The sequence below is a fragment of the Falco cherrug genome, chromosome 10 (assembly GCF_023634085.1).
Source record: "Falco cherrug isolate bFalChe1 chromosome 10, bFalChe1.pri, whole genome shotgun sequence".
Lineage (NCBI taxonomy): Eukaryota > Metazoa > Chordata > Aves > Falconiformes > Falconidae > Falco > Falco cherrug.
This window is the reverse complement of record NC_073706.1, coordinates 23683616-23696601: the sequence shown is the minus strand read 5'-3', so window position 1 is coordinate 23696601 and position 12986 is coordinate 23683616. Positions and strand designations below refer to the sequence as shown.

General features: G+C 37.5%; 1 protein-coding gene across 3 annotated transcripts in view; it reads right to left on the bottom strand.

Annotated features, from left to right (window-relative positions):
- ANO3 (anoctamin 3) overlaps window positions 1-12986 on the bottom strand; it is a 207008-nt gene that overhangs the window by 90354 nt on the left and 103668 nt on the right. For all 3 annotated transcript variants that reach the window (XM_055722906.1, XM_055722907.1, XM_055722908.1), the window contains exon 2: window positions 76-288. In XM_055722906.1, coding sequence (XP_055578881.1) covers window positions 76-288 — 213 coding nt within the window. The remainder of the gene's footprint in view (window positions 1-75; window positions 289-12986) is intronic.

Here is a 12986-nt window from a genome sequence, read left to right as displayed (position 1 = left end):
ATTCCGGTGATATTCCCATAGATCACTTCTATTTCCAGTTGTGGATGAAGCTTCCTAAAGAGAAAAATCCCCTACCTCGTTCCGACACTACATCCACGGTAGCTGTAGATGTCCCTGCACTGAGAGGCTGAGGCCGGGGCTGTGGCTGCACACAGTTTGGCTGCAGGAACGACGAATGCTTGCTCAGGCTCTGAGGATGTGTTTGGCTCTGGGCTAGGCATGGCATGGATCTTCGAGAGGGTTTTAATGGATGCTCTTTCACTGTCTCACTCTTGCTTGTATTCATACCTGAAAAAGCCCAAAGAAAAAGAATGTGAGCTCTGCCATATTAGGCAACGACAACAAATGATAGCTAATTATGAAAATGCAAGTTGATTCATCCACTTAACAAGCAATGTCCCAACAAAACAGAAATGTTTAAAATAGTTAAATTCAAAAAAGAATACAGAATTGGGAAAAAAAATCCAGGAATTCTTCACCTACCCTTCCATCAACACCCCACAATTTGAAATCGCAATATCCTAAATCTGATGATTCTGTGGTGCATACGTCATACAGGCATTCAGAAGCAAACAACAGCACCTAGCATCATCCACGTTATGGTTGTTAAACAGAATTTTAATGCAGTGGTAGAAACAAAACTCCTCAAAAAACCAAACAAACAAAATGCAATACAAGCAAAAGATGTTCACGAGTTTCCTGAAGGATTCATGAACAACTCCTTTGAAATGCAGCTGATTTTGAGTTCTGATGAATCTAGCTGTCCCTGACCTTCAGACTGTTAACTGCTTCTTATTACTTCACCAACACACAGTATGACTTCTCTATTAATATACTGAAAAGGATATTAATATATCACTATGGAGCAGCACTAGGAAAAAAAGAGAAGGCCATGATGCTGCACAAGCACTGCTCAGCACTAACCAAAGCACTGGGGGGGGGGGGGGGGGGGGGTACCAACCATGTTGTAGTTGCAGATCTGAAACACAGCACCACAGGAGCTGCTGTGAAGACAACTAACTCCCTCGCAGCCAGACCCAGTAGACAGGGGCAGAAGTTAGTGCCATAAATTTTTGCTACTCTCTTGTTCAAATGCCTCAAGTTGTTCCACCAAAACCAATACAACGCGGCCTCTGAGAGACTGCTGCCTTTCCCGTCAAAGTGAGCTACACAGAAACACACCACAGAAGAAAAAATACAGTCCCCCAGATATCTGACAAATCTTTATGTACAAGGATATTAACATAAATGAAGATTAGAAATACACATTAATATGCACCTCTACCAAAAACATAAGGCAGAGGAAAAAAACCACAGAACACCTATGGTTACAATGCCGAGGAAGATTAAATACATGGGGTTTGCTATGAAGCGTGCTAAAGCCTCCTGTCTGTACAGCATCAGCAGATCTTCTGTCACTGCTGTACACCATGTCCAGGATCAGTGCAGAGTCTGTTTTACCACACTATTTCTCTGCTTGACAGCACAATTTAACTCTGCAGCGTGTTCTTATACATCTTAGTCTCTCAGTGATATATACTACCTCTCTCCGTGCTGGAAAGAAATAAGCAATCTAAACATTTCTGCTGCTTGGAGTGCCGTAAACTTGCAAGGAATTTTCTCTGTCGACATCTGTGCCACTCAAGGAAGGATGTCACACTCAGCGAGCCTCTCACTTATCTAAATCTCAACAGGTGAGTCCACAAAGAAGGTCCTTTGATTAGCAGGGTACTCCCCATATTTAACTATAACAGCTAAGGTTTTAAAAAGGCCTTTCATTTAAAAACTTCCCCCAGCTGACCGAACATGCTTTGCTTCATTCTAAGCGCTGCTCTATCGAGAAATGGATTTCATGAGTCCACCAAGGACAGCCCTCCCAGTCTGCAGCATGGTGGCACTGTTCTTGGTCAGACAGATTATTAATTTAACTAAGGAAATTCAGGCAGATAGAGGCAAGCCTCTTCTGATTCAGAGCAGGTCTCTGAACAGGTATGGGCAGAAAGGACTGCTTCTTAACGATTCTGAAACCCACGTTCTGTGCCAGCCGGGCACGCAGCGGCACTGGGCCACAGCACAGACGGGGCTCAGCACGGACCCCAGCAATGCTACAGACCCTCTCTGCTTTGCTACTGGCGAAGAAATGCTTTCCCAGAGGTATCCTTTCTAGCACTTCCTAAATGGACTTGTTTATTGGATTGAAGCCCACAGTACTTCAACAGAGCCATGGGTAATACAGAATAATATATAAAAGGATTTATTTCATAACTGTTCTAGATGGCTTTAACCATTGTCAGCAATTATGGACCCTATCACATCATTATTACTGTTGCCAAAAAAAAAATAAAAATAATGTTTCTTGCATCTGTACTGGAGTCACTGTGTGTAGCAAGATGAACCACTTTATTACCAAAGAAATTTACAGTTATGCAAATAACACAAACTGTCATTCAATTTTAAAAACAATTGAAGTGATACATATAAAAATAATTAAAAAAAGAGTGTAATTCTTTTATGAGGCACAGTCTCAATTTAAAAGAAAAGTACTCCCCTTCGTTCTCTCTCACTGTATATTTCTCTGTGTCATTTCTAACAGATTCCTTAATACCATGCTGCTTCTGCTTGGTGAGAGTGAGTCACAGCAAAGTAACCTCAGAGCACATTTGCTGTTACACTAGTAGTATGATTCCTTTCGTGACTCAAATTTAACAACCTAATTCGTTCTCTGCTAGTGTGTCAGAGCCCAGTTCTGTGACATGTGAGCTTTGGTGGCATTTGCTGTTGCGTGCCAATGTTTACCCAGCTCTGGCACACAAATAACTTGTGGTTGACATCACCAACTGGGTCAACTAAACTGATTTACTGAAATTATTCTTATTCCTTCCTCTTTTCTCTGTAGAGGTGTTTCCTAGAATCTGTACCTTTCCAGCTAGAACTTTGCTACACAGACCTCATCCAGGGATATTTGGATCTGCACTAAAACACATGTATATACTTAGCAAGAAAGAACACACTATTTTTTTCTATTCTATCTGCATTTATTGGTCATTTGCCTACAAAATACTCCTCTGGCACTTACCATCAGTATGAAAATGAGTATAGCATGAGTACAGAAATCTCTCATGTCAGAGAAAAAGGTGGTTAAAGTTTATGGTTTAATCAGATCCTACCTTTTATTTTAGCACTTCTGCCCTGGAAAATGTTCTTTCTGAGAGGAAGCTGGGGATTCCTGTTCTGTAGGCAAATCCCTGTATGGCTCAAAGCCAGAATAGCCAGCTGTACTACATCTTCTCATAGCTTCCTGGCAGAGCAGGCAGACAGGAGAGATGGAGCTAGAGTACAACGAGGTTTTCTGATCGTTAAATCAGTATGCATGATTTAATGCACACTCAACACTATGCCCATCTAGAAAGATTGTAAGTGAAGCCAGCTCTCAGTCGTCTCCAGGTTTTGGACATTAGAGACATGGAGGAAAAATTCTCCTATGCCTTATTCTGTGAAATACAGATACAGTCAATCATGTCTTTACTATTAAGAGAAAAAAAAATCATTGTATATTTGCATTTAATTTGCTCCTGATTTTAGATGAGGCAAGTTTGACAGCTACTCCATATGCATTGTTAACCCAGTGCTGGAAGCACACTTAACAAGGCTGGACCGGTGCTAATTTCAAAAAGAAGAGCCTAGTAACTACTGCCCATTTAATCCAGCATAAACCAGGCATAGCTACACTTTAAATCAAATCAATAGCATCAGCTTTATAGAGTTATGCTATATAATAATGTTCACAATCGCTATCAGCAACATGCAGGTCTTAGCAACTACACGTCATCACAAGTTTGCTTGATAAAAATACCTTCTTAATTGTAAAAAAACTTCTGTAAAGCCTTTGGCTTCACATACCATACATCACTAATTAAAATGAAATGTCATTCGTAAAACACACTATAACAGACTGAGAAGTTGATAAATCTCAAATGTTGCTGTCAAAAGCATCATCATAATTAGAATCTTTAATCACATAAAACATGAAGAAAAGCTTGCAATGGTTTTCATGACATTTAAGTTTAATGTGAAAACTTATTTCTACAATATCAAGTATAAAACAGCTCAATTGTGAAGAGCTTTTAGTTTTCAATACTCAATGAATGTAACAGGTACTTACTGCTAAATAATCTTACTCTGATTGGCATCTGCAACCTACAAATGAAAACCTAATGTAGGATAATTACTCTACTAAATTCTGAAAAACGATAACCAAAAGATACTTAAATATGAAGACATAATGAATTATTTCAGTAACAGCAAAGTTTTCTTACCTATTTGTAATACCTCAACAAATATGTAAGGTATTCAGTGTCACGTATCAGACTTGTATTTGACTAATTCAGGAATGCACCCATGCTTTCCTTTTTTATAGCAAAGTAGAACCAAACTGGATAACCTCTGACTTCATTTTATGTTCTTACGGAAGGAAAAAACCCCAGCATCTAGTATTGTTATATCAAAAACACCTAAAAGCCTCATCAAAACTGGAGAAAATTAACCAATCCTTTTCTTGAGGAGAAAAAAAATCACACAACCAAGACATACACTAAACATGGGAGGAAACAGTATTCAAGGATGAACTGTATTTCTCTTCAATACTATCAGTATGCCATGAAATCTCATGAATTCAAGTTTTCTAAGGTGTTTGTTTTGTGTTTTTTTCTCAGATCACTAACTGCTTTTTCCATTATGAAGTGAACAGGTCAACATAGAACCAAAGAATCATTTAAGTTGGAAAAAAACCCTTTAAGATAATCAAGTCAAACATCACTCCTATCAAATGCTTCAAGTGTAGCCACTCAGATGAGTGTAACTCCTAGGCTAGCCAAAAAATACATCCTGAATGAAGTCAGTTATTGTGATGGTGTTTTCCAGTTTCATCCCACTACACAAATAACATTGATTTATGAAGATGTTTATAAAATCATATGAGGTTTAATGATATCATCAATCATGCTTTTGAAGACTGGTTCCACTACATACCATGATTTTCCTTCAAACTTTTGCACTTTTAAGTATTGTGAAAAGAGGAACATAAACCATTAAGTAAATTGTAAATGCCTATACTCCTCCTAGCCTTTTTTTTCCTCTCAAGTTAGACATGTGAGCAATAACCTTCAATCAAGAAGCATAGCTAATGAAAGGGAAAGGAACTGGCTGGATCATCTGAAAGTTCTCCAAGAAAACACACACAACAGGATATAAAAAAAAAAAATATGGTTACTTCAATTAGGAATTATTTAAAAACTACTGAATCCTGGTAGAACAGGTTTCAGAGATGGTGTATTTTTCCCCTGTACATCCTGCAAATGGTATTAACATTTTGTGCAACCTTCAGTTTCTGGTTTCTTATTTTATAGAACTTTATCCATTAGATAAAGAAATAGAAAACAATTCCTTTACTTATTTAGATAATCATAGATTTTGATACCAGATCATTTTTTTTTCTGATTAGCCGTTTAGAAAGAACTACTTCAATGTGGAAGTCTAAGGAAGGCTAATGAAACCTTATCAATATTTCAGCTTTTTTTCTTGACTTAACAATAGAGTGGCACTCAACTTTCCAATAGCACTGTAACAACAGCAAACAGAAAGGGTTAAAAAGTCACAGTAGTCCTTTTGGCTATAGACCTTCCACAGACAGTGATTTATTTTGTTTATAAATAGCTGCCTCTTGCAAAAATAAAAATCCCTTTCTGAGACACTGTTTCCCAGGAAAAGTCTCCAGCTTCTGTGGTGAAACACCATTGGCCAGCACCCAATTTAGTAAGGGATTCAGTCCTCGCGACCTCTGCATGACAGTGCAGAGACAATTTGACATATACTTCCAGGTCACTACTGCAAATACCAGCTAGGTTTAAAAATGATCCCTAGAGAAACTCTGCTGGAAAACTCGTGAATAACTGGTTTACTATTTTTAAGCTTGATATTCATGTTTGGGTTGGCATTCGACATCCCCATGAACACAGAACTCTCCACTCCCTAGGGACACCATCTTCACCTAGGCACCTTCCCCGTGTGCCAGGGGAAGCAAAGTAACAATGCAACAAACCCAAAGGATTTAAAGAACGTTGAAGACATTCCTCCCATTTAAGTTACATTTGCAAACAGGATTCTCTGTTTCTGCAACTTTGATTGCCAAGTCTTTTCAAACAATCACGGCCTTATTTTTCTTGTAACTGTACTAAATGTAGAGTAAACAACAACCAACCAAACTGCCACACACAGACCTACTACAGCGCTTTCACAGAGAATCAGAAATAATGTTTCTTCTATTATATACCTCTCCCGCTCAGTACAGTGAAACAAAGACATATTTCCTTGTGGAAGCTGTAAGAAATTCAACTACTGGAATTAAATAATTGCTTGCAAGCTGCATAAAGCTCTGCTAAATATAGTAGGAGGTTGGCCTTGGTCATACATGGTGCCTATTGGGATAATTCCCGTAATGATCAGCTGTAAAATATGAGGTCTATTCCTTTGAACAGCTTTACCTTTGATAAACATTACATAATCAACTCACAGGTCAAGAGAAATAAAAAAAAAAAGATAAGTATAAGCATGTTTTCATTTGCGATTTGAAAGTACATATGTACAAAATGTTGTCCCACATCGCAAGATTTATAAAAGCAGCCAATAAAATGCCCATACTTAAGGGTTGTGTGTTGGAACATGATCAGACACCTATCTTGGGGGTTGTGGGGCAAATCAAGACATTTATCTCATGAGCTCATGAGACCTCCAGCAGCCCTGTTATACCTTCTGCTCACAGATAAGGGAAAAATGAAGGCTTCCATTGCGGACCACCACGTGTTGGCCCCAATATCTCTTACTTGAAGTCTTTTAGGCCCCTGTATGGTATGGATTGCTACGTATACACATAAAAAACTGTCAGTATTCCCAACTAAGTACAACCACACTACCTACTTTGGAACCAAGATGATTTAGCTAACTTTTGAAAATAGCAGTTCTCACACCCTCACCTTTTCAAGTAGATTATCTAACACAGGACCCAAATCTAAGCTTTCTGTTTGAGAGCTGCTTTAAGACTTCATCTTCTCCACAAGGAAATTACTTTTAATGAAAGAGATTTTAGTTTATGGATTTTGAAAAGTGGAAAAATGGAAAGGAAAAATGGATTTGTTTGTTTGTTTACAAAAATTGTATTCAAGTTAAATACAAAAGCCTGGGTAAGGCAGGACTCACACCAAATTTAACACGTTACAGAATACTCCTCCTTTTGTACAAAACTTTGAGATTGTCTCACAATTACTATCACAAACAAGATCATAGACTTTCCTGACATTACCCATGTCAGTGAGATGCACTTTAAGAGTTTTTAAGTGTCTAATTTGCAGATAATAGCAAATAAATTTGGTCTTTCCTGACAAAGGTGAGACAAATACAATTTTAAAGTAAGGGACAGCTCAGACAAGCAGAATGGGGGTTTTCTGCCCAGGGGTCTACTTGCCATTAAAAGCACAGTTAAGAAAAGTAAATATCTTTAAATAGTGATTTCATTCTAAAACTTTATGCAATACTTTTCATAAAGTTTATCTCCAGGAATATCTGTTCTTACTGAATTTACACTTTAATTTTAACAGAATGAAATTTAGTGGCTGTCTAATCAATAATACTTGCGTGCAAATAAAGCAAAATATTTTTGTGCTTAATTGACCATGGGAATTAAAAGGCTTCATAAGGCTGCTGACTAGTCTGGAAAATCTCCAAGTTGTTACCAACATATCTGCCAGAAAACATTAGAAATCCAACAAAATATTCCATTTGCTCCACCAAACTCATCATCATAGTAGATCTCTGGAAAGCTATATGTCCTCATCAAAGCAGCCTATTCCCCAGGCCTCATTCTTGGAACTATTAAAAAAAAATGTTTTCTCACAGCAGTCTCAGGAGACTGGCACTGGTATGATTGAGTGGATTTAGTAACAACATAATGAGGTTACAGAAAAGGAAGAAAGTGCATTATTGCCTTTTAATAGAGTAAGATAGAGCCTAAATGCACTAAGCATAAAATAAATAGGTATCAAGGGTTTTGAGCCAGGTCATAATATTTATTTGCTAGCCGAACAGAAGAGCAGATAACTGGAGTGAACAGCCCAAGAAGGCATAAAACTCAGGATGTTGGTGCTTTCTCTCACTTGCATATGTGGCCTGCATAAAGTGGCTCCATTCCCTTTTCACCATAGGAAATGAAAGGTCTGATAGCAACCAGCTCCGTTACAAGAAAGATGAGTTGTGAAATGTCTTTATTCATGTTCTGTATTCTGTCACAGTTGGTCAGATTAGAAGTCAACAAGTTAGAAGCAGGGTCCTATGACCTAATTCAGATTATCATCGTTGCATCAGTTAAGGTGTTCTGATAAGACAGAAAGCATCGTATATTACCAGTCCATGATCTTTTGTGAACTTAACTAAAAAGTCAATAGGAATAGGATTACAAAGTTCTGGTTTTGCTCAGCTTTTTGCATATATCTTTGCAGAACAATATATAAAACGTGTATGATCTGCATTTGGTAAAAAGGACAACACATTGTGCGGAGCAAATCAGAGTTAATAAGAGCTGCTCAGTCAGTAGAGCGGTAATAACACAATATTCCTCAGGCTTCAGCACAGATCTGTGTGGAATTTACTTCTGTAAAAGACATGGGCAAGAACAATGACAACAAAAAAATCAACCTGCAAATTACTTCAAATTGTATTTCAATTCCAGAAATTAGGAATGGCTAGTTTGCTACATGGACATCAGGTACATGGTTCTGCTTCAGGTCTTGCCATGAACAATGCTTATGCATTCACCAACTTAAAAACAAAAAAAGATGTTGCTTATTTTGATCATTGTATTTTCAGTCGTAAGCAATACTGCTCCGTGTATTTTCAGTCAGATCTAGAAAAACTCCTCTCCCAGCCCCAGATTTCATTTACAAAGACAGACCTAGCTGGAGTTTACAACAAATACCAAGCTCTCAGCCCTATGATTTCAATTCAGAGGAAACCTGCAAGTAGGTTGATTATCTTCATTTCAAAAACTGCTGCCTGCAAACCTTCAGCTGAGAATTGCAGTTACGCAGAAGGTACTTGGGACAATGACTTGACTGAGGCTTACAGTACTGCCATGGAACAAATGGTGCAATAAAAGTGATTAAAAAACTGAATTCATGCCAGTAGAGATTTGGTTTGGGATAATATTCCTTCTATGGATTATACACAAGTGTACTGGAGAATAACCATGAAACTACTGTTCTCAGAGAAAAACCCACATATTTTTTTGAGGAGGATTAGTACATACTTGGCAGATGGATTGATGCAATGAAAGAGATGGTGGATAAAACTAAATATGATAAGCTTTGAAAACCAATGAGTAAAAAGAAAAATAAAAAAATCAAGTTTAACATTTTTTGGTGCCAAATAAAAAACAAATCAAAACACAACAAAACTCTGTGAACATTTTCACATTCTTCAAAAATACTAAGATGAAGAGATATCAAAGCAGACAGTAATTGTCAGTTTTTCATGGAGGGACAACATAGCAGAAGTTAAAAGCATTGTACATTGCTAAAGATAGACTTCATGCACTGTGCAGAATGGATGGTCCTTTCACAGAAAGCGGAGTCCTGTAACAGGCACTTTCAAAGCTGAGGATGTTTCTTGTGGCCGGGCAGGTTACAGAATATGCAAGACAGAGGATAAAGCACTGCAGTGTAAAACAAACTATCTCTTTAAATGCAAGTATAAATGCAACCTCAATGGTTGAAAATACATATAAAAAATTACTGAAGGAAACATGATATTTAATATAAGATCATACTATACCATAGCAGCTGTAATTAGCGTGAAAAAAGTGTTCTCACTTTTGTGGACGTAGGTGTCTCATCAAAGAGGCATGAGATGGGTCCAAATAAACGTACAACCGAAAGAGCAGTATCAAATTAAACAAACTGAAATGAGACAGTCAGAAGAAAACATCTAACAGCATTAATATACAATTTATATTGAGGTAGTTTTAAAAGAAAGTTAGCAACCGTAAACCAAGCAGTTTTACTGAGGAAATAATTTGGAGAGACTTCTCCAAGGGAGCCATTCTATTCTAAGTGCAACTCCTCAGCAAAAAAATTCAGTCAGGTTCAAAAAACCCAACAGCAGCAGCAACAAAAAAACACACCGCAAAACAAACAAACAAAATCAACAACAAAAAAACCCCAACCACAAAGCAAAACCACAGAAAAGAACAAATCCACATGACTGAAAGACCTCCAAGCCAGCATGGCAATATCTTACTGAAAACGTACAACATATTTAACCCGTTTCAAAGTTCACGATAGACCTTGCACTGTACAATTGTGTGATTAGTCACATTTTCCTGCCAAACCTTTGAATCCTCATCCTTTTAATTCTTTATTCATTTTTTTGTGTGTTCATATTTTATTCATATTTTGTTGTGTTTCTAGTTCCAGAAATAACTGTAAACTTAACCTATACCTATCAGCACAGTTAGAAAGTAGTCATTAACATTTCAACTTCTCTTCCCACTGACCTTTTCCTTCTGCTAGCAAATGGAAGAAAGGCTAAATTATTTCTTATTATAAGAAAAAAAGGAGGAGGGAAATTTAATTTTTGCAAGGAGTAATGAAAGAACATACTCACTTTTTATTTTCTAGATTGTGTACTGCAGTATAAGTGCCTGTCAATAACCTTGTATAAGTATCTACAGTATAATAGGTATTGCAGTTAAAAAAAAAAAAACCAAAAAAAAAAACCAGACCATACACATTTACTGCTTCTAACTTCATCTGTGTGGTCATATGACAGCAATAGAATTACTAAGATATAGTTAAATATAATTACAAGTTAAATCAAGTTCCAGATAAATACACTGTTTAAACAGAAATTTCTAAGAGACGGTAACACATGTAAGTATTCTTGAACAAAAGCTTAACCTAATGAGCATGATCAAGATAAAAAGTAATTTTTAAAGACATTGAAACTAAAATCTGTTATTTGAACACTATACTAATATAAAAGAAAAGAGTTTGCTTATTTCCATCTTTTATATTAATTACCTTGTAACTTTTCTAAATCACTTTTTTTTATAAGGAAGATAAATAACTCCTTTAGCATCTTTTCACTGATCTCTGCTGTGTAGGCAGATGGAAGGGCTATGTTCTTTCGGTCGGGTCCCTGACCTAATGACAAGTCACCAGGAAGGTGGTGGTGCTCCTCACATGCTCTGGGACCTGGCCACCACGGCAGGAACAGCGCCGGCAAAGAGCTCAACCGTGCAATCCGATTGAAGCACATCACTACTCTGTTATAAACACTGCGGCATTGTAGGAACTGTGTAAGCGAATCCTTTTTGCTGTACAACCATGTGTGTAGTTCTGGTGCCAGTGCTTTTGTTAGTCAAGGCTTTAGGGCCAGTTCCTGGTTACATCAACTGGGATGTGCTCACCAGCATCAGAGGCAACATACCGTAACCCGGTCTCAAATGCATTACTCATATATTGAAAATATGAATATTCTTTGCTAAGTAGAACCTTAAAAGTCCCTCCAAGAAACCTAAACTTTATTGAAACAGCAAGTGGAACCTGAAGGTCACAAAATGTTTCTGAGAAGGTGCTAGATCATCCCACACCACCTGCATCTCTGCCTCATCTTGCAGAAAGCACTGACAACTCTGGGCGAGAGCTGTGCTACTGAACACCACAGAAGCGTGTTCGTATTATTTCTAATCTATACCTTCTCATTCTCCTTGCATTGTTATGTAGGTGTCCCTCTCATAGCTTGCAGTACATAGCAGCAATGGTTTGTATATTTTTCCAAAGTATTCCCACACTAGAGATGAATTACAAAATACACCAGCACAAAAACAATGACTAAAATCTCCTGTAGTGTAAAAACCAAGAATTTCCATGTTAAATTTCATAAAATTTTTACTGACTCCATCCATTTCAACAGCAGGCACATACCCCAGGCTTTTTTTTTTTTTTTTTAATTTTTGCTAGTTTGAATTTTAAAAAGTGCGTTATCTGTTTCAGAAACATTGGAAAAAATATATTTGCTAATGCTAAAAAGGATTCTGACATTTTCACTGAATAGCTATCTTGCCCACGTGTTTTAGAATGGGGTACACTAATTTGCAAAAACCTTGCTTTTTAGATGTGCAGAAAAATACACCCACATTTGGTCAAAGTATAAACTCAAAAAAATCTCTAGTATATGTTAGATAATTTGTTCCAAAGCAGTGTGCTTCATCCATTCCACCATCCACAGTTTTAAACTTGCAGGCTACTAATTCAGACATGCTGTATCCCTTTTGCCCAGCGTTATTGCTACGTGCGCTGGGGAACTCTGTGATAAAAAGATGAAAGCATGCTGCGGCCACCCAGGAGGAACGCAGGGGGGAAAGGCATGTATGATGGCAGTCATATGAAACAGACTGAAAAAAGAATCCTAAAATAAAATAAAACAGCAGGCCTTCATGGATGGACAGAAGAGTATTGTATAGCCTCTGCTGATTTAGTAAGGCTTTTGATTATACTTTTTCTGGAGTTCTGATTTCAGAGACTATGCAAAACTGTCATAGCATGGATTCAAAAGCAGTTGGCTCCTACTCTGACCAAAGGTTAAAAAAAAACAAACAAGAGCCTTTTTCACTGCAAAAGCATGACATGATAAATATATTGAAATACTTAGCATTTTCATTTTAGAAAGGAAAACCGGTTCACTTGGTCTACAAAGAAGCATATAGGATGGATTTAGAGTTAGCACACATGCCTGATGAAGAGACATGAACCAACTTGGGTAGTTTAGTCAACAAAAGGATGAACAAAGACATGGCAATGGTCTTCAAATACGTACGCCATTACACAATTGTTCTCTCCGTCTACAGCAGTCAGGGAAAACAGCAATGAGCTCAAGCCACA